The sequence below is a fragment of the Plectropomus leopardus genome, chromosome 19 (assembly GCF_026936395.1).
Source record: "Plectropomus leopardus strain MGB_pleo_1.0 chromosome 19, ASM2693639v1, whole genome shotgun sequence".
Taxonomy (NCBI): domain Eukaryota; kingdom Metazoa; phylum Chordata; class Actinopteri; order Perciformes; family Serranidae; genus Plectropomus; species Plectropomus leopardus.
The window spans coordinates 16,120,807-16,142,396 of NC_142194.1; the positions used below are offsets into that span (position 1 = coordinate 16,120,807).

The 21,590-nt window shown below is 39.2% G+C and overlaps 2 protein-coding genes across 2 annotated transcripts; one reads left to right on the top strand and one right to left on the bottom strand.

Annotated features, from left to right (window-relative positions):
* Positions 1-1,561: 1,561 nt before the first annotated feature.
* Positions 1,562-10,750, top strand: kcnh6b (potassium voltage-gated channel, subfamily H (eag-related), member 6b). Its single transcript, XM_088070106.1, has 11 exons — positions 1,562-2,660; positions 4,511-4,936; positions 5,402-5,795; positions 6,530-6,729; positions 6,854-7,106; positions 7,197-7,390; positions 7,830-7,941; positions 8,120-8,386; positions 8,558-8,729; positions 8,974-9,178; positions 10,403-10,750. The coding sequence occupies exons 1-11, from the start codon at positions 2,517-2,519 to the stop codon at positions 10,733-10,735; spliced, it is 2,700 nt and encodes an 899-aa protein (XP_087926232.1). The 5' UTR covers positions 1,562-2,516; the 3' UTR covers positions 10,736-10,750.
* A 1,233-nt stretch (positions 10,751-11,983) lies between these two features.
* Positions 11,984-18,758, bottom strand: LOC121959259 (DDB1- and CUL4-associated factor 7-like). The gene is made up of 7 exons (XM_042508491.2): positions 18,291-18,758; positions 16,638-16,796; positions 15,937-16,048; positions 15,652-15,770; positions 15,304-15,513; positions 14,482-14,599; positions 11,984-13,245 (listed from the first exon to the last, which is right to left on the bottom strand). The coding sequence occupies exons 1-7, from the start codon at positions 18,426-18,428 to the stop codon at positions 13,073-13,075; spliced, it is 1,029 nt and encodes a 342-aa protein (XP_042364425.1). The 5' UTR covers positions 18,429-18,758; the 3' UTR covers positions 11,984-13,072.
* Between the last annotated feature and the right edge of the window lie 2,832 nt (positions 18,759-21,590).

Sequence of the window (21,590 nt, forward strand, 5' to 3'; positions counted from 1 at the left end):
TGCCTCTTAAAAAGTAAAAGTAAGCCTGTTAAAATCTATGATTATCCAAATATTCAAGTTTTCACATGACGTTAGTTTGCATGTTGGACTGCTTCCAAACTATATAGAATGAAACACTTATTTCTGCTCCCATTTTTTTTAAAGGTTTAACTTAAAAATCTAAGACTTTATTCATGCACTCAACAGACATATTTCTCTAAAATTTTGGTCACAAATTTGTTAAAACCCATGACAGTGAGCATAATCCATTCACCTGACAGGTTTGGCATATCAAGAGGTGGATTAAACAACATCATTACGAAACAGGTGTGTAGTGGGATTGTCACAATAAAAGGCCACTTTAAAACATGCAGTTTGATCACACATATTTACAGGGTTTTTTCATAGCTGTACTCACAATTTATGTAGCTTCTTGGATGTGTTATACTTCTGACTTTTTACCAAACCTCACCTGCATGCTTTGCCCAGGAGTGTCCTGAACTCTGCACAATAATAAGAAAATACAGTCAGTGTGGGCAGAGACTCAGCACGCAAATAGGCTGTCACACATCTTCTAGTGCAGGGGTACTCAACTTAATTTGATTGGGGGCCACTTTTGCAAAATGACAGGAGGCCAGGGGCCACTTGCAGCAGCCCCATAGATGTTTCTAGGATTTTGGGACATTTGCAGGATTTTAGGACAATAGGGGTTTAGCTAAGACCTCGTCAGGGGATGTGGGGGATCCTCCACTGGCAATTTTTTGATAAACAAGCTCTATTTTAATACTTTTTATGCACTCTGGCACCTTACAGTACAAAAATTATTCCAAGCATCCTATTGGGGACCAGATTTGGCCCCAAGTTTAGTATCATTGATCTAGTGCAGGCATGTCAAACCGGTCCACAGGGGGGCCGGTGTGGCTGCAGGTTTTTGTGCCAACCAACCAAGAGCACACAATTTGACCAATCAACTGTCTGAAGACGGAGATCAGTTGATTAAATGAGTCAAGTCTGGTGTGCTGCTACTTGGTTGGAAACAAAACCTGCAGCCACACCGGCCCCCCTGTGGACCAGTTTGACATGCCTGATCTAGTGGGTCATAAGTGATTATTAAGAGGGATTACTTTTGAGTCTGCACATTTATTTTGAAGAAAACTTTGTGCCTTTACAGTGAAAACAGAAATTTTCCATATTTAGCTGATGAAGGTAAAAACAGCCTTTTAGTGTCAAACGCTGAACATACATAACTCTACACAGTGAAGCGCAAACATTCAAGGGAAGTACCCAGAAACTTTTTTTACAGTTTAAATGTGTATATTATTTAAAAACAAAAAACGTACAGATAGCTGAAGGTTGCAGCTGAAGGACATTTTGATCCAGTGTCATCACGGGTCATTACCCCCTCAAATTACTGTAGTGTCAACAGCACTGCAGTCAATAAGATCCCACATTAACAGTATGCATGCAACATATTGAGCGGACACCATACCTTTAGCCATTTTTTTTTTTGTTTTATACGCCAGTGCCACGTATGTAACAGCCTGAACTATATTTTAGACCTACACCATCAAACTGGACTGCATACACAAGAGCACTGAAGTGGTAATGTGATGTTAACGGGGAAGTCCAGTGTAATGGCTGTGAGCCCATTTTCTCCGTTTATCAATGGCCGTTATTGATTTTCCTGTCAGTTCCTCTCAGCTATAGCATGGCATTGATTGGTTTCCTGTGTTGGCAAATGCTGCGCGACAACATGCAAGCTGCAGGCCAGTCCTCTGCCCTGTGCCACAGCGGAGGGTTCAACATCAACATCTGGATGAAAGAAGTTCATTTTTTTTGCCTAAATATGAACTGTGAACGAGGGGAGTGAATGTTTCGAAAAAGTCTTGTCCAAAAAGTGTTGTGAAGATTGGCTCTTTGAGTCATGGCTGTCTAGCAGATAATACCAAGAGGGATCTGACATTCTGGGTTCAAATAAGGTAGGTTGAATTTATTTTCACTGAAACTTGCTGTGGTTGAAGATTTGACAAAATACGAGAACAGATAGATTTTTTGACAATGTTACTGCTTCCATGCCTGTGCAGAAACACTGTGAGACAAGCACTGAGACTATCCAGTATTTAGGGCAATGTTTTTTTTTGGGAGGGGCAGTTAGATGGGCATTCTGGGAAATCAGAGCAGAGAGGATTTGTTAAGGGGGGGTTGAGGATATTAAACGTCACTGAGTAGTTTCATTCATTGCATTCGTAGAGTTTTTTTTTTAAGGAAAATTTAGAATAAAAATTCTGGATGCAAATCAAATATATAAATCAAGTTTAAGTCCAGCATAGCAAGAAAACGAAATCATGAGAAGAGTGATGTAATTAACAGTTATTAACAGTTAACTGTTACTGAATACTATCACTGTTATAGTTGTAGAAGGCCAGATATCTGTCTAAAAAACACAAATAATAAGAATAAAAAATGACAAAGATTGGTTAGGCTCTCTTGAACATAATAAAATTGTTTTCTGATCAGCTGCAGGCCAGCGGAGCTCCATGTCTGACTCAGACCTTATAAAGAGTGGGGGACCAGCAAGCCGGGGCCCTGAATGCCGCTCACCTCCGACTCCCAGGATGGAGCTGCTCAGCCCCTCCAAGGTGAAGGACCGCTCTCAGAACGTCACAGAGAAGGTCACGCAGGTACGGGGGGAGGGCTTGGGGGGAGGACCTCACATGGGCTGAGCGCCAGGGAGTCCTGTTTAAGAGCTCTAAATGATTGAACTTCAGCAAATTTTGAAAACCTCACAATTCACTGCTTGCAGTAATTAAAGAGCTCACATTAAAGAGTAACTTTGGCACTTATCAGCCTGGTGCCAGATGCATATAACTCTGTGTAGATTCACAACTAAAGCTGTATGTATGCATATGTATTATTTTCATCAGATCTATAAAGGCGTGTTTATGCCTGATTCTGCTTTAGAAATCTCGGTCATTGCAGCACTGGGCACATGGGCACAAGCCTCATTTCCACATCCACAGTTCACCATAAATGGACATAGAAACACCCTGAAACATCTGTTTGCATATTGACAAGTGCCCCTCCACGATTCATTACGGACAGTCATAAGAAATACAGTAAAAGGTGGCATCTTCACCAGCTGTGCTGCTCTGGCAACACATTTCTGCAAATCATTTTCGTGGTGCAATATCAGGAGAACAAACAATAATTCATTCATAGCGCTCATGTGAAAAACTAGCTTTACAAAATGTTCCACATGATAAAATCCAACCATCACTAACAGTGAGATGAGTGTTCATAAAAATAATCCTGAAATGTATCACTCATAAAGCATTTAAGATGAACTTAATAAATGTCCCTTTGATTGAAATTTTTGCAGAACGGTGTAAAGTGCAAAATAAATAAATAAAACAATCAGTGCACTTGGCAAATAACCTTAAAACAATGTTTTCCAGCTTATATGTAATATCTCTCTCAACAATTTTTAAAATGTGTTGTTCTCATTAGTCACTTTGACAAAAAACAATATGGGACATTATGATCCAGGTTGAAAAATACAGAAGTTACCTTTAATGGTGTTTTGCAGCTCCCAGAAAGTTGCCATAATAGAATACTGCTGTTAATTAACCCACTAGTGGAAAAATCAGTAGATGGTTTGGTTGCTGGGTCTTTTCCTTCTGGTTGTGCAAAGCAAAGTTACACTAAATCACAGTTTTAGTTCAGGCCTACTGTGTTCCTGCTGGAGCCCTGGGGCTCTGCATTTTGCCTCTGTGGGACGGTGTGAGATGGATATGAGACAGCTGCAAGTGCTTGCAAAAACCCCCCTGACTGCTGTCCGTCTGTCCATCTATACTGCATATCTATATCTATATATGTATAAATCTATATATCTATATATATATCTATCTATATCTATATATATCTATCTATATATGTGTATATATATATATATATATATATATATATACACATACACATACATATATATTTATCTCACTGGTAGATAGATCTGCCTGTTTCCAGGGTTAGCGAGATTTGTCAAGGCTAAAAATGTTAATGTGTTAAGTGTTAAACAGAATATGAGAACTGTGGCAGCACAGTTGTGGGATTGTGACGTGACTGCCCTCCAGCTCAGCAGGGTCCGGCATTCAGTCAGCAGTTACATGGCTGATTACAGCATACTTTTGATTTATAACTGTACTGGAAACAATCATACTACTGTATCTGGATATAATCTTTACCAAAGTCTCGCCTCCACCGAGTCACTCATGACAGGATGGTCAAGGATCTGTTGGACCTACAAGGTTGCAAAACCAAAGCTTGCAGCCTTCGACAGGAACTTGGTCAAAACAGTGTTTCTTCTAGAAAGGTCTGTTGGTTTGTATTAGTTGAAAGAATGTACTTGTTTTCCTTTTAAAGCAAAAGATAAGATCAAGCAAGAAAGGACAGGAAGATGCATAACTGATGGAACAGTCGGAGTCAGCATTAATATGTGAAAATTGTTGTGTACTAATGCTTTTTTTATGTTTAGGTACTGTCTTTGGAGTCTGATGTACTGCCTGAATACAAACTCCAGGTGCCAGAGACAACATGGTGGATCTTGCTTCACTATAGCCCCTTCAAGGCATTTTGGGACTGGATTATTCTCCTCCTGGTCCTCTACACAGCTGTGTTCACTCCCTACTCAGCTGCCTTTCTTCTGGATGAACACGGGGATTTACGGCAAAGAAGTTGTGGTTACACATGTGATCCCCTGAACGTGGCGGACCTTTTGGTGGATGTGCTGTTTATTGTGGATATAGTCATCAACCTTCGCACAACGTACGTGGACCAAAATGACGAGGTGGTCACACAGCCAAGCCGAATAGCCAAGCACTATATCAAAGGCTGGTTCCCTATAGATCTGTTCGCAGCGATTCCTTTTGATCTTCTCATTTTCAGATCTGGCTCTGATGAGGTAAGAACTCTTAAAATTATTATAAAAAAAAAATTATGCCTATAATATGCCCATTATGCCTAAACTTCAGGGTTCCCACACATTTTTCATGGACAAAACTTGCTAATTTTTCCATGACTTTTCAAGGACCCCAATTAATTTTTTTTTCTTGCCCTCCTTGCCTGGCATTTTTCAAACACATAAGATTCAAACTCTATTCAAACATAATTTCAGATTTTTACTAGTTCCATGATTTTTCCAGGCCTGGAAAATGTGATTGTGAAATTCCACGACTTTTCCAAGTTTTCAGTGACTGTGGGAACCCTGAAACTTATTGCGCTGATTCTAAAATAATTTTGGAGGTAACCCTTGGATATATTTGTACTGTCCTCATGTGTCTTTACTTATTTTTCTATGAGTTGCTGTAAACTGAACGTCCTTTTTCTTGCCTAACATCCACTTCCCTGTCATTAATGGACACCGAAGATGGCAACCTTAACGAGCCTGCTGAAAACAGCTCGGCTGCTGCGATTGGTCCGCGTGGCAAGAAAGCTGGACCGATATTCTGAATATGGTGCTGCCGTCCTCTTCTTGCTCATGTGCACCTTTGTGCTCATCGCCCATTGGCTCGCCTGCATTTGGTACGCTATCGGCTTTGTGGAGAGGCCGTACACAGAGACCGGCTGGCTGGACAACCTGGCTGAACAGCTGGGCAAGTCGTACAACGACAGTGACTCCACCTCTGGTCCGTCAGTCAAAGACAAGTATGTCACCGCCCTTTACTTCACTTTGAGCAGTTTGACAAGTGTGGGGTTTGGAAATGTCTCTCCAAACACCAACTCAGAGAAGATCTTCTCCATCTGCGTCATGGTCATTGGCTGTGAGTTAAATAACACTAACTACAGGGACTGTATAAAAATTTTTGGGGTGGCCATGCGGGTCTGAACATTGTTTCATTTGAAAAAAAAAAGCAAGACCCTCCATTTATTATATTTATGTGGATCTTCCAGAAAAAAAACATCAGAAAAATTTGTATGGACATTTATATAATTCAACTAAAACACAAGAAACTTGTGCTCCAAGATCATTACAATTAAAAAAATTGTGCGAAGTAAAAACAACATTTGGACGGACCTCAATTTCAGGAGATTTTTGTGTGGAATTATATGTTTGACTAATGAATGATGTCAAAGCTTGCTTGCTGCCAAAATGGGGAAAGTCTTATCAGTTTGGATTCTACTTCAGCTGAGAAAGCACCATATTTTGGATCTGATTAATTATGTATGTGTAGTTAACATTTCCCCTTAGACATTCTCTGTCTGAAAAGGTTAACCCTTTAACCCTTTTTGGGGGTGAAAATGGAACATAGCAACACAGACCATTGACATGGGACCTGGTGTGAATAGTTAAGTGGGAAATTTGCATGGGGATTACGTATTCTTGAAAATGAATGAGAAATGGCATTTAATCTGCAAGAAAAGGCCCACCCCCCAAAAATGTTTTTAACAGTCCCTTAATATACAGAATATCATCCTGTTTTCATTACCCATTTCAGCATTCTTAAAAAATATTACACTTAAAATTCCTGTGTCTTTATTGCTTCTTCGGTCTCAGCTCTCATGTATGCCAGTATATTTGGGAATGTGTCAGCCATCATTCAGCGTCTGTACTCTGGTACAACCCGCTACCACACCCAGATGCTGCGAGTCAAGGAGTTCATCCGATTCCATCAAATCCCAGGTTGCCTTCGCCAAAGGCTGGAGGAGTACTTCCAGCATGCCTGGTCCTACACCAATGGCATCGACATGAATGCTGTAAGTAAAAAGTATCAGGATTGACTGTTATTGTCTTCTTTAACCTGTGCTGTCTAGGTTATTCAGTATCCCTGTTTTGCATCTAATCACTGACATGCTGATTGTCTTGTCTTCAAATGTTTAGGTGTTGAAGGGGTTTCCAGAGTCTTTGCAGGCAGACATCTGTTTGCACTTGAACAGATCTTTGCTCCAGAACTGCAAGGCTTTCCATGGAGGCAGTCAAGCCTGTCTGCGGGCCTTGGGTATGAGGTTCAAGACAGTCCACGCTCCTCCAGGAGATACTCTAATCCACTATGGAGACATCCTGGACTCTCTCTTCTTCATCTCACGTGGTTCCATCCAGGTCATACGGGATGATGTGGTGGTCGCCATATTAGGTATCTCACCATAGATGATTTGACTGTGGTGTCTCTAAAGTGTTCTAACAACTTCATCTAACCGATTAAAAAATTTTTATGCTCTTGCAGAAAAGAATGACATCTTTGGAGAGCCTATCCACCTGTATGATGAGCCAGGGAAGTCCAATGGAGATGTATATACCATCACCTACTGTGACCTGCACCGCGTCCTGAGGGACGACCTGCTGGAGGTCCTGGATATCTACCCCAGCTTTGCAGACAACTTCTGGAGGAACCTGGAGATAACGTTTGACCTGAGAGACGTATGTTGGCAGCCGGTTGCAAAAATTACATCTTGAAAATTTGGATTTCAGATGTTTATTTCTCTTCAAGACACAAAATATTTGATCAATGTTTAGCTTCACTTCTGATGCAAAAACTTGAATGAAACTGCTGTTTGGATAGTTTCAGAACTTACAGCTTAAAACCCTCTTGTGGGGTACCTTCGTGGTCAAGGAGTTCATGAACTGCAATATCCCTTCTTTGCATCTGGCTGAAGACCTTTGCATTAAATTTGCCATCTTTGTCATTTTGCAAAATAGTCCCTTAAGAGCTTATGGTGACTTCTGCCCCCTCAACCATCCAGAAAGGTTTTCTGTAAAACTCTGTAAATTGCCTTCTGTGCTAAAACAGACAAGATTGCTTTGAGCCTGTAAAGCCAAAAAATGTTAATGATGGTGTTTTTCTTTCTTTGCTCACCAGGCTGATCAAATACCACCAATTATAACAACAACTGATGATTCTGGGGACGACTGTGGATGCCGCCACAAGCCAAGACACAGAATCCACACCCTGGACTGCCGAATTAGGCCAGGTAAGATCTGTGGCGCACAGTTCAAGGTGACCCCTAGAGATAATCAAACTCCCTGCATAACCTGGTAATCTGACAGAAAAAATATGCTTGGTCTTTGTTTTGTTATTGGTAACCTAAACTGGATTGATGTGAAAATATTGCAGAAAGTATCAAAGAGAAAATGAATGTTTGTGAACAGATGGAATCGATCATGAAGACTCGTACCCCCTTCAGTCCTTCCGTCATCGTCACTCACCTCAGACCCACTGGGATGACTGCTGTAGCTGTGAATCCCCGTGTTCCCAGTCAAGTGAGGACCTGGCAAAGCCTCACGTCCATGGTGCCAAAGTAGAGCTTTATCCTCCAGAGGATGCCAGGAGGAACTACTCTCCGTCTGTAGTGCAGCTGCGCCCCCCGGGTGGCACCTCAGTGGGGAGGGAAGCAGTGTTGGACCGGGGACACCAAGGTAGATCTGAGTCGAAACTGAAGTCTGTCCTGGAAAGACATACAGAGTGGGGGTTTTAAACATGCTATGATTAATTACAATACAATTCTTGATGTTGCATAGTGAACATTTTGGACATTAATTAAATAATATGGTTAAAATCTTCTACTGCTATCTTCATATTTTCCTCAGCTTCATCCTTGAACGTGCCGGGAATGTATCAATACTGGCCAGACCAACGGTCACAACAGTTTTCTAGTCGCACCTGGCGATCTGGAAAGTCACACCACCCACCGCCATTCACAGAAGAACGGCCCAGTGAGCTGGAGTCTCGACTTGAGGTTTTACATTCCCAGCTCAACAGGTCAATCAATGATGCCCTTGGCTGCCTTTTTAAGTATTCATACTAGAGGCAGTATATAGTATAATAAGAAATTAGAGTGGCTGTTTTGGTAACTGGTCAGAATTTTTTTTCAAATCCCCAACACCAGTCTTTAGAAATCTCATGTGTCTCTCATTTATGTTATTTCCACTGACTTAAAAAGAAGATTTTCAGATAGCATTACTGATACTTCTTTTAATCCCCTCATTGTTTCTTACTTCCCCAGATTAGAGACTCGCATGACAGCAGACATCAACGTTATTCTCCAGCTCCTCCAGAGGCAGATGGCACCTATACCTCCTGCTTACAGCACTGTACCTTCAAGTACCCTCACTACTGACTCACCTGGCCTGTATGGGACTGGGACACCAGTGCTGCACAGCATATACCCCATTTCACCCATACCGATGGAAAGCAGGGCACCCACACAGGTAGAGAATGATACCAAATTTAGCCGTGAGCGGCATTTCTGGGGTTCAAGTCAACACATACTGTTAAAAGGTAAAACTTGCGAAAGATCTCTCACTAACGGTGAAAGACAGTTTCAAACGCAGGTGTTAAAGTGTGCAGGGGAGTATATTGTCAGAAATGGAATATGAAATAATAAGTTTATCTTCTGTAGTCTATAATCACCAGAAAATCAGAACTGTTGTGCTTTTATTACCTTAGAATGAGCCGTTTGTATCTAGATCATTTGTTTTGTAGAGGAAGAGACTTCTGTGGATTATTCGGCTCCAAAAAATATCCTGAGTAAGGCATACTGATGGAAACCTGAGTAGGAGTTCAAATTTAGCTCATGGGAGAAGTTGCAGCTGGTTGGTGCCACTAAATCCTACACACTGTGGTCAATTTTGACAATATTTTTGGGACATGTTTCAACAACTTAAAAATATTTACAGTTTGGTGATGTTTGAACAAAGTCATTGATTTCATGGCCAAATTTTGGCTAAGCAAATACATGAGTTTGTTGCATCCGATGAGGCAATTTTAAAATAATTTGACACACATGGTTAAAAAATATCATGACACATATTCTGCAAGTTTTGTAATGTTTACACATACAATTTCTTATTCAGTCATATTTGTGATATGCCACATACATTTTTTGCATTTGTAATGCCCTATTGTTATCTATTTGCATGAAACATTGGGGTATTTGGGGGTACTTGTTTTGACAATTCCTGAAAGTTTTAAGAATTTTAAGTATATGGGCTACAGGTGTGGAGTTAGGTCTATAAGTTTGCTGAAACTTGGCTGTTTTTGAAGTTTATTGGTGACTATCATCAAAGGGCAATTAGATATCAACAAGCTTTATGGCACTTGATAAGCCTTGTCTTTTAATTATCCACTAAAAACTTGGACATATGGTTTATGAGGAAATGCTGAAAATATGTTTTTAAAAAAAATCCAATGTACCAGGAAGTGGACTTTAATGGTTACTGAAGCAGATTTGTAGAGTGTAAATAAATGGATATTTGTACCAATTTTTGTGTAAACTGAACTTACGTAATGTAAGTTACGAGTTTTCAAAGTTGACCTTTTTTTACACAAAAACAACAGGGTTTCAGCCCCTAACTACTACTACTACTACTTAGAGGCTTGTTTCTAGCTTTTTGCCTAAGACATAAAATGAGTATGTGGTTTATTTACTGCAGAGCTCTACCCAGACTGACCTTCAGCTCAGCAAGAAGTCCCAGGAGTCACTGTCCAGCGGCATCCATGTGACTGTGGCATCAGACGACACCATGTTTATGACCGTCACTCCCGTAACTGAGACCCACACAGGGTTGACTCCTCAGCCAGCTCAGCCATCAACCAAATCCTCCCTCATGGAGAGCCCCGGACTGTGCAGCAGCCTCCGCTACCCGTCGCTGCCGGGGAACCTGGACATCACCTCAGGACTGGCAGAGATCCAGAAACACCTCTCGGACCCTGTGCTGCCTGTCACCCGAAGACCTTCAGTGAAAGACTTATGGCAACCAGTGTGACTCTGAACGTAGTTACAGACTGTTGCTGAAAGACTTCTGGAAGGAGTCACAGGACAAGTCCAACATTCAGCTATCATTACACATTTGGACAGCAAGGAGCGTCTTGAAATCAAATCATTTCCATTTCATACAGTGTTGACACAGGAATCACATTTATCAACACAATTATCATACTTTTTAAAGGACATTTGCTCATAAAGACTACATAGTCAAATTTGTGTTACATCTTGTGTTTTACATCCTCTCGACCAGGAGCAGTGACTTTATGGATTCTCCACCGGTTCCCTGACAACTGGGGCCAGATGCATAAAACTCTGTGTCGATTCACGACAAAAACTGTGTACGCACAGAGGCAGAAATGTGCATATGCATTCTTTCGTCAGATTTATAAAGCTGTGTGTATGCCTCATTTTGCTGTCTAAATCTCAGTCATTGTGGCAGTGGGCACAAGCTTCATTTCCATACCCACAGTTCACCATAAATGGATGCAAAAACGCCCTCAAACATCTGTTTGCATACTGTCACGTGTGGCCCTCCACCATTCATTACACCTGTCATGCGAAATACAGTAAAAAACGGCAACTTAACAGGCTGTGCTGCTTTGTCGAGGTTCTCCAACAGTACCAGAGCAGCCGTCATTATGCACAGCTGTGGATATTTGCAGCATGTCTATCATTGATTCATCACATTACATTTTTGCGGTGCAATGTCAGAAGGTCAAACAACATGTGCGACATGTGCTTGTTTATGTGAGGGAAAAGGCGTATGCATGGTTTTTGTGCATTTTTATGCATCTGGCCCCTTGGTCTTGTCCAGAAAATAGTCTGTCATTGAACACCATGTAAAACCACGTTAACAGTTTCCCTGATTTCAGTCTTTGTGCTAAGTGAAGCTAAGATAACCAACTCCTGACTGAGACACACAAGTGTGGTATAAATCTTGCCAACTAATTCTTAGCGAAACAGCACTTCTGCATTTTCCACAATGTCAATCATTTTCCTTTGAGATAATCTGATAATTTCTGGACTGATTTTTTTCCCCAAAAAATCTGAATCACAAACATTTTTGATATTTGATATTCAATTTGGCTATTCAATTTGGCTATTAAAGAATTTTGATGAAGATATGTACATGGCCAATATTGGGCCAATATTTGTACTGCGTTTCCTATTTACTCATTGGTGGAAGTCGGTGCCTCACCATTGGACCTGATCTGGCCCCACTTTGGGAAAATAAATTGTGAACAAGTAGTTTTCCGATTTTATGTTAAGCAAACAATCACACATCATGACCCCGTACTGAAACACCTACAAGTAAGAAATAACTCCTGTTCACTTCACGTCTTCGTGCCCCACCCCTGTCCCAACATCACAACAGAACTCAATATCACAACAGGACTTAGGCATTCAATATACAATATCAGTTTTCTAAGCAGATAGACAAAAATGTAAGTTTCTCTCTAATTTAGAGGTCTTGGTTGATGTACTTCAGGCAGTGTTTGCTCAGTATTATACAGTAACTGTTATAATACACCTTTTCAACCTATCAGATCTAACTGTAAATCTGTACTGTAGATTCTTATCAATTTGTTGATGCGTCACCTCACTGTGAAATAGTTGTCATCTAAATATAAAACTTCTGTATAATGGTCTGTGAGGGACTGTTGATTTATGTATAATCGTACGAATAAAATAATTGGTGCACAAATTCCAAAAACAAATCTGTATTATGGTCAGTGGTTAATACTAGTAAATATTTGCACATATAATTAATAATGTATCGGAACAGAGATGTTTGTCATATCACAAATGATATTAAGTTGAATAAAATACATGTTTATAGGTTAAAAAACTGTTGAATATATGAACACTAAAAACCGCATTCAATTCACTTTTAAATGTGGCTAAACTACATTTTTGCTGCATCATAAAAATATAAATGGTTGAGGATGTTGCAAAGGGTCAAACTCTATATACAACGCACCATATAAAAACATGAAACTGACTGGCCTTTTTGTCTGTGAGACAACATGCTGAAAGCTTTAAGGCTACTGAATCTTTGTTCATGTCTTCACATGACAAAAGTTTGCCATTTTTGTTTTGGCGGTCCTTCGAGTTTTCCGATAAAGGACGTCTTGTTTTTTTTGTTTTTTTCACAAAGTCAAGCGCTGACTTACTAAAGTTCTAACTCGGTTGGAAAAAAAGTGTTACACACATAATCTGTTATAGACATGAACCAAATACGAACGTGAACTGAATATTGCTCTGTCCTTCATAAACAGCTTGTAAATCCAACTGAGAATGGTTTCAAGTTGCCTTTTTTCTTCGTGGCAGTAGCTCACACTCGGAGGATTTCCAGGCAGTTGTTGTAGCAGATAGCGATCCAGTCGGGCTGAGTGGTGGCCCACTGGACGTTATTGATCTCTCCCTCAGCTGTGTAGGCCAGTATAGGGTCCTCGATGGCCCGCGGCATCTGCTGGATGTCCCAGATTAGAGCCTGGTGGTCCTCCGCTAGAGAGAGGAGGTTGGATTTGAATTGATTTATGTTATTTAAACAGGAAGAGAATTGTGTCACTAAATACTGTGGGTTAGTGGTCTGAATCTGGTTAACGGCTATACTACACCATGGTTTTATAGAAAACATAAAAACATGAAAGCGAGACAAACAAGAAAGGGACATGATTTTCACAGCATGACATCTGCAATGTTGTTTTTTACAGAACATCAGTGAATCAATGCGATGTGCAAACTGTTAACTGAATTTTATTTTTACACAATAATTTGCATGTGGCTGTACTATAGGGTTGTTTTGTGCTAAATTATCGTGGTTTATAATATTAATATTATAAAAAGCTCTGCCATTTTCTTTTTTCTTCATCACCCTGCTCTGCTTAATCATCTTTAAGCCAGCATCTGATGTTATGAATCATTTGTCCTCAAGAGCCTAATCAGATCCTACCGCATCTCGTGATCAATTGTTAGCAGATGATCTGAATAGTTCCCTCTGTTAGACGATTCTTTATCCTTGTGGGTTAATTTCATCAAGTGTTATCATTTCTTTTACTGTTGGCTTGCATTAGTTCTGCAACTTAATGACCATTTTTATTGTCCAAAAGTCTGTTTATCATTTTCTCAATATATTAACTTGTTGTTTGGTGTATGAACTATCATAAAAAAGAGATAAATACAGTGTTTCCAAAACTCCGAGATGTCACCCACAATCCAAAGATATTCAGTTTACTTTCATAGAGAAGAAGAAAAAAAAAGAAAATATTCACATTTAAGTAGCTGGAATCACGTTTTCTAAAAAAAACCAAACAAACAAACAAACAAAAACTTAATCTCAACAGTTGACTGATCTAACTAACTGGTTAATCACTGCAGCACCTGAGGGGGTGGTCTTCCTTTCCACTTTCATATGATGCCGGACAACTTGACTTGATATTTAACCAAAGAAAATATTGTCCTCTTCAAACAGTGCTTAAAGCTATTTTTGTAGAATCTTACTTGTGGTATCAAAAGAGACACCAATTTCCACACTTTGTAACATTGCTATGTTAAGTTTACACGTGCAGCGAAAGAATGGCTCCCTCTCGTGCTCGTTGTCAGTTATTGCAATGATGTTCATGTTTGGAGACGTTCGTTCTCTCCTTCGATGGCAAATACATTTTTTAAAAAAACCCCTCAACCTGCAAACAAGCCTCTGTGTGAATACTGTAAACTGTGTGTTCAGTAAAGCCTGCATACCTGCTGTGCAGATGTGGCAGGAGGAGTGTGGCGCCCAGGCGATTCCATTCACACAGGCCCTGTGGTTGTTCAGTCTGGCTACCGGAGTACAAGGCACACGCACATCTAAGATCACCACCTGAGGATATGGAAAATAGAAATGTATGTTTACTAGCAGCAGATTTATAGGATAAATATGTAAAATCAAATATATTCCATTCTGAGTCTTAAAATGTTTATTTCATATTTGTAATTTCAAACATTTTAGAAGTCTATGTAAAGAAAACATATAGTTTTATAAGTCTCAAAGTAATTTGGGGTTTTGACAATGTACAATCCCAACATGTAGGCTGATTGCTTACAAGCATATAAAGTGTTAAACATAGAAAAACAGAATATGATGCCAGAAATTATGTTTCCCCATAACTTAAAACTGTTTGTTGTTACATAAAACTTTCTAGTCCAGTGAAAAAGTTAGAACTGGCTAGAACTGGAAAATGCCTGGCTTTTGTCGACAACCTTTTCTGTGATTTCTATTGAAGGACATAAAAAGTAGATGTCACCACCTATTTTGACATTTTACAATGCAATGTAAAAAAAAAATGACTCATGAAATAATGCTTGCAATGTCTGAGCATTTTTAAGACTTGTGAAATACTGATTTAAGGCATTTTAATTAAAATTAAGGCATTCTTTTTATATTAATGAATTCAATGCCTCTTAAGACTTTTTAAGGACCCGCAGCAACCCTGCTTTATATACACAGGCACAAAAACAGAGTCAAAGAGAAGTTTACAGGCTTCAGTATTTATAGCATGTATTTACAGAGGGAGCAGCTCTTACCTCCATGCTGTCCATCGCCATGGTGACCAGGTAGTTGGGGTCCTGCTTGTTCCAGCAGAGCCGGAGCAGTGGGTGGTGCTGAGGGTCTTCATAGATGATAGTGCTGTGTTCGAGATGACGGAGGTCAAACATGCGGACCGAGCCGTCCGCTCCCACTGAGGCAAACATATCCCTGCCACCACCCGCTCTGCTAAAAGAGATGTCATACACCTGCAATGCAACCAGACAGTGCGCTCTGATCAGTGAGGTGAAGAGGGCGTGACGTGGAAGGTGGAAAATTTACAAGATTATTGTATGTAAGTACTTTTTTATTTAACACAGGTCTGATAATCATATCAGAACATTTACCTCTTTGTCATGGGCAATGAGCTGCGTTTTGACATGACCCGAAACTAAGTTGACCCTGCCCAGCACTTGTCCAGTCTCCAGCCCCCAGATGGTACAGGTTGTGTCAATACTGGAAGTACCTGCACAGAAAACATAATTAAAAACATTTTAATCTCCATTTTCAAAACAATGATGTCAATTTATTTCAGTAAAGCTCATACATTTTCTAGTTTCTATGGAGGTATTTATCAATGAATAACCAAGTCAAGGGCGGGACCGTGAAGTAACCTGGGGCTGAGTTTTTACCTAACAAGTTTGGGTCCACCTCGTTCCAGTCGAAGGATGTGAGTGGTGCACAGAAGTCAGAGTTCTTGTTGTTGTTGAGCAGGCACTCCAGTCGGGTCTCCGTCTCGCCCACCTGTCAGTTGAAACACATTTTTTTCTATATTTGTGCACTTCGGTGAGTTAATACGGACCAAATGAACCACATTATATTTTTCAATATGCAAAAAAAAAAAACTATCAGCATTTTGAAGTCTAAAGAGATGGGATTAAGAATGCGGAGACGAAGAGGAATGGGAGTAAAACTACTTTTTTCCAGTCTAATTGAATTTTAATTTTTTCAGTCACAGGCTTTGCTATGGTTGTGGTCATATTATTATCCATTCATTATAATTTTAGACAATATTCCAAAATAATAAAAATAAAACCATACACTTGTAAAACCGTAAAAGAAAGAAAGAAAGAAAAAAAAACCTCTGTAGCATTTATGGCATTAATGTATCCAAGATCGTTTGTCTCTTAAAAAAAACCCCAAAAAAACACCTTTTTCCTTCCATACTGTGATGTAAGAGCCTTACTTATTAGATCAAAAGAGTGGTGACAAACAGTATACATTATATAATACACAGATATAATACACGATATGTAATACAGTGACTGACGGTCTCTGTAACGTATTTCTATAACTACAGGGGTCATGGGTCAGGTCAGACCGGTCCTCTTACCCTCCAGATTCTCAGGTAGTCTCCGCTGGTGGCCAGCAGGTCAGGGTACGCTCCTTTGCTGTCAGGGATCCACATGACCTTGGTGGTGGGGTAGGGATGGTCGAACGTGTTTCGACACACAAACTCTGAGTTCTCCTCCTCCAGACCAACTATCTGAACCTGTGGACACACAATACCAACTCACCTTAGGTGAGTCAGAGTAGTGTTACTGAGTGGGGGAACAGCACAGCGAATCAGGTCTTTGACAGGTGGTGATGATGCTTGGGATCCTCAGATGGGATCATTCAGTTTGGGATACATGACTTTTTTTTTTACAGCAATATTCAAAAAAGACATTTTTAATCACAGCTGATATTAGCTGCTATGCCAATCACTAGTCTGTCAAGAGAATATATAAATGAAAAATGTATTAGCGGATTAACAAATGCTTGTTAAATTAATTAGTTCTCAAACATACAGAAACAGCAAGCTGAACACTTTAAGATATCATTTTGAGTATGGTTGTAAATATGTCAAGCAAATATATATACAAAAAAGAAAAGGGTTAAAAAATACATCCTTTATTGCCCAGTGAAATCTGTTGAATTGTATCAACAATGGTGCAGATGCAGACAACAGCACTGCTTTATCAACCTGATTTATAAGTAAATTGGTGCTTTACAAGAAAAAGAGTATTAGATTGTGTAGTAACACAGATCAAACCAATTCCAGTAATGCACCATGTAAAAATAGCAACAGGACAGATTAATAAATAAAGGACAATGACAGGATAAAAAAAATGAGAAAAAAACTTAAATAAAATCTGTTTAAATAATCTGCTAATGGTCTTCCCCATTACATTTCAATGAAAAGTGTCTTTGAATTTTATAAACACACAGACAGGTAGCAAAAAACATTCTAAACTGGCATCAGTTGAATATCCTCATATATAATTCAGGGTTCCCACACAATGCCATGGACAAAATTTCAAAACGTTTCAATGATTGTTTTAGGACCCAAAATTAAAAACATAGACATCCTTTCCACTCTTCAGACATATAAGATTCAAACTCTATTCAAACCATAGACTGTATATTAAAACTTAAATATGCAGTCTATGATTCAAACATAATCTCAGCACCCCACATGATGTGCTCAAGGAGCGTCGGAAATTTAAACATCCAACAATAATTAGTTATTTTTTGCAGTTTCTGGCAATGGTGTCATTTTGGCATTTTTTTAAAGAAAACATGCCATTCAAACCCCTTTTCTTAAAAAATAAAATAATACATAATAAAGCAAGAATTTTCTATAAACATCGCAACAAAGAAAATCGCCAAAAAATGAAAAGAAAAAAGCATGCCTCCCAAACCCATTATTATTAAAAAAAATAATAATAAATTTAAAAAAAAAAAATATATATATATAATTTTAAAAATCGCCACATTTTATAATCAAATTCATCACACACAACCAATTTCCCAGATTTTTCCAAAATATTTAATGATTTTCACTAATTCCATGACTTTTCCAGGCCTGGAAAATGTGATTGTGAAATTGCATTATTTTTTTTTCCATGTTTTTCATAAACGTGGGAACCCTGTGTGTGCAGTACTGTGGACACTACCTGTCATGTTCGCCGTTAAAAAGCAGTATGGGACAAGATGAAGTTACCTTGTTATTGTACTCCTCCACAAAGCTACCGAGCGCCAGGCGGAACCGTTTGTCCGGTCGGACACTCCAGTTCATGGCGTAAACTGTCCATGGCGCCTCGTACTTGTAGATTTCTTTACGTTTACCGTGTAGCGACATTTTCAAGCGTCTAAAAAATAACCGCCTGGTGAGAAATTGTTAGCGGCAGGAGGGAAAAAAAAGCCCAATTTCGTCGCAGCGACCACCTCTGCTAGCTTACTTGACAAACGCAGCTAGTTAGCTATTTTTTTTGTCTCTGTTAACGTTGTTTCTGTAGTAGCAAGCTTGCTAACTGTTGCGTCCATGTAGTCTGGGCGCTCTGCTAGCGGTAAAAGCTTCACGTTACGAACCAAAAAATCGTTAAATGTTTCAAATTAACCGCACACAGCTGCTAAAAGATGATCGTAATTTGGCAGCAATGGCGGCGCCAGGAGGACAAAAATAATGAGCGTCATCGATGCTGCTGGTGCTGCCTTCAGGGGGTGGCAGGAAAATCGTTCATATTACATTAGAGAACAAAAACGGCCCACCAAATAGTTTTTGGTAAAGCGAGAGCTACAAATTGGTTTATCCTCAACTTCCTGAGAAATTTAAGACTGAGTTAATACCCCGGCAATGCTGTAATTGTGACTGTGTCGCTCAGAACTTGAATTTCCAATGAGTTGTGGCCACAGACTGTCTGCGTTGCGGAAGGAGAATTTACGCACAGCACATGAAGGCAGCGTCAATTAACAGTTCTGAAATCATTACATTCAGTGATCAATACAAAAAATTACAATAAAAATAATTGCACAAGTAGGTTAAAACCAGACAGACTAAAATGAAAATAAAATAGACCCAAGTATGAACACACACAGCTGTTTACCTGTTTAGTTATATCATAAAGCTGTAAGATTTGTGTGAATTGTTTTGCTTATTTTTTATTACACATTTTAAAGTTTTATATTAATTAATTAATTAATTTTAATTATTAATTTTATATCAATTAACGTGTAAAAACAAAATTAGTATAAAGTTTACATGTTGAACAAAACATTCATTCTGTTGCTTTATATCTTTCTACTGTGCAGAAATGCCATCTTTTAGCATATTTTTGGACACCGTGGGTCAGAAAACATGTTGAGACAAATTTGAGTGCATCATTCATATACTTATGTTTTTAAGTCTTTTCAACTTTATTGGCCTGTTTAAAACACTAAAAGTTATCAAAAGGTTATTAAATGTAATGTTACATTATGAAGTAATTCAAATACTTACATGACTCATTACATTTTAAACAGGGTAAGCACCTGTTACATTTAAAAAGTAACCCTCCCAGCACTGCCTATACGCATGTTTTTTTTTAACACAGGACAACCCAAATAAAAATGGGTGATAGACTGCTATCCCATTTCCAGTAGACCAGAGCTCTGCACAGGGTTCTGCCGCAGACGATTATGCCTTTCTGTGTTTCTTTTTACTGCTATAACATGTCTTTCATCATGGACAGGCAGGAAAACGGTATAGTAAACAGCTGGAAGCAGCACAAAGGCCATTGAAAATGCTAAGGTGGTTCCTTCTTTTTATATATCTCTTACTCATTCAATTTCTCTCTAAAGCTTGGTGCAATTTGGAACGATGTTTGACCACTGCTCAGACAGAGACAGAGTTTATTTTGTGGTCCATCGTACCAGTAAAGGGGCTAAAATTAGTGCGTTCACTTGGGTGTTATACTTACAGCACTGCTGATCGGAGCTGGGGCCAACTAATACCTGTGACTATTGCAGAGTCATTTGACCCAGATGTGAATGCCGATTGTAACCTTTCCCATTACAAACAAAAACCAGATGTTAGAAGATTTTAGTGGGATTTTGTGCAGTGGAAAACAGGCTTTTGTCAGGGGGTTTTGGCCTATTTTTGCAGTTATTTTGTCACTCTTTGGAGTTCGTCTGCATGTCTTTGTGGTCTTTTTGTGTATCGTCATGGTAATTTTAAGTTCCTTTCTGGTCATTTAGCTGTGATTTTGATGCTTACACTTAATGCTTGTAGGAGTATCAGGGTGTTTGCATGTACCATGAGCACATCAGTAATGTTGCCAATGCAGTGTACATAAAGGCAACACATGTTCCTCTCATCTGATCTTTGGCCTGACATTTGGTTTCTTTTTAAAACTCAACTCACTGATTACTCATTGAATGCAGTGACCTCTGATAAACCCCAGCAGTCTTGTAAGATTATTCATCAGCAATGACAGCACGTTTGTAGAAACACAACTAAGTTCTGACATCTAATTTGCCTGAAAAGCACATACAGGTAATTTAAGCTGCCATGCATTTTGTGTTTTTCCACCTGCAAATAGCTAAAACAACATTTGTTTGTCAGGTCATCCAACAGGGATTTACAAATGAGTTTCCACAACAGTGTTTGCAAATTCTGATGAAATTTGCATCACTTTTGATGAGCAGAGGTTAATGGATATTTGACCCTTAAACACCTGGATCAACACCAGTTTTCCTACGTTGCATTGAAACACTTTATACAAGCACAAAAACCTCTGAAACCTGACAAAATTGGTTTGATTTCTTTCGAAAATCTGGGGAAAAATGCAACGAGCAACTTGAAGTGTGAAGAAGTGTGCTGCAAATTGCAAAAAAAAAGAAAATGTGTTAAAGATGACAAGTAAATGATCTAAAAATTAGCATGCGGGGATTGTTAGATATTATCAAAAAAGTAGGAAAAATTTGTGATGTATATGTGTGGGGGGTTATGATTTATGGTCATTTTTCTTCCCTTTCAGTCATGCTTTTGCAATCAAATGAAATCTCCTGTGCTCTGTGGGTTTGCTGTTTTCCATCAGTATATCATTTATAAAACTGCCACTGACACGAGATCATGATTGATTAAAGTCTATGCACAAACATTTGCAGCAGCTGCAACAGATGTTTTTCACTTTGATCAAGATAACAAGACACAGCAGCACCTACAAACAGCCCTACAAAACCTTCTAAAAAGGTACAGTATGTGTAGCATGCACAGGTTGTTGTTTGCAGCATATCATGTGAATGTTTATATTTATTTTTCATGCACTACATTACTCTCTGTCTCTCAGGTTTTTAATCTACTCTACTCAATAATGTTGCTTGAGATGCATCTTCATTCTGAGCGTCTGTCCAACAACTCTGCACCATCCGGATTTGTGTGGGAACAATATGATTTTCACATGTGTAATGACTATAAAGGGGGCAAATATGTTTGGGCTTTTTTCACAATGTTGTGCTCTGTTCTGGGTTTCCCAGCATCTAT

Excerpts from the sequence above, each read along its gene's own strand:
- LOC121959259 (XM_042508491.2), bottom strand. The coding sequence starts at position 18,428 with ATGTCGCTACACGGTAAACGTAAAGAAATCTACAAGTACGAGGCGCCA. Across the intron at positions 16,797-18,290 it reads TGGAGGAGTACAATAACAAG|GTTCAGATAGTTGGTCTGGA; the intron begins GTAACTTCATCT and ends GTGTGTCCACAG. Across the intron at positions 16,049-16,637 it reads ACTACCTGAGAATCTGGAGG|GTGGGCGAGACGGAGACCCG; the intron begins GTAAGAGGACCG and ends TTCAACTGACAG.
- kcnh6b (XM_088070106.1), top strand. The coding sequence starts at position 2,517 with ATGTCTGACTCAGACCTTATAAAGAGTGGGGGACCAGCAAGCCGGGGC. Across the intron at positions 2,661-4,510 it reads TCACAGAGAAGGTCACGCAG|GTACTGTCTTTGGAGTCTGA; the intron begins GTACGGGGGGAG and ends TTTTATGTTTAG. Across the intron at positions 6,730-6,853 it reads ATGGCATCGACATGAATGCT|GTGTTGAAGGGGTTTCCAGA; the intron begins GTAAGTAAAAAG and ends TCAAATGTTTAG.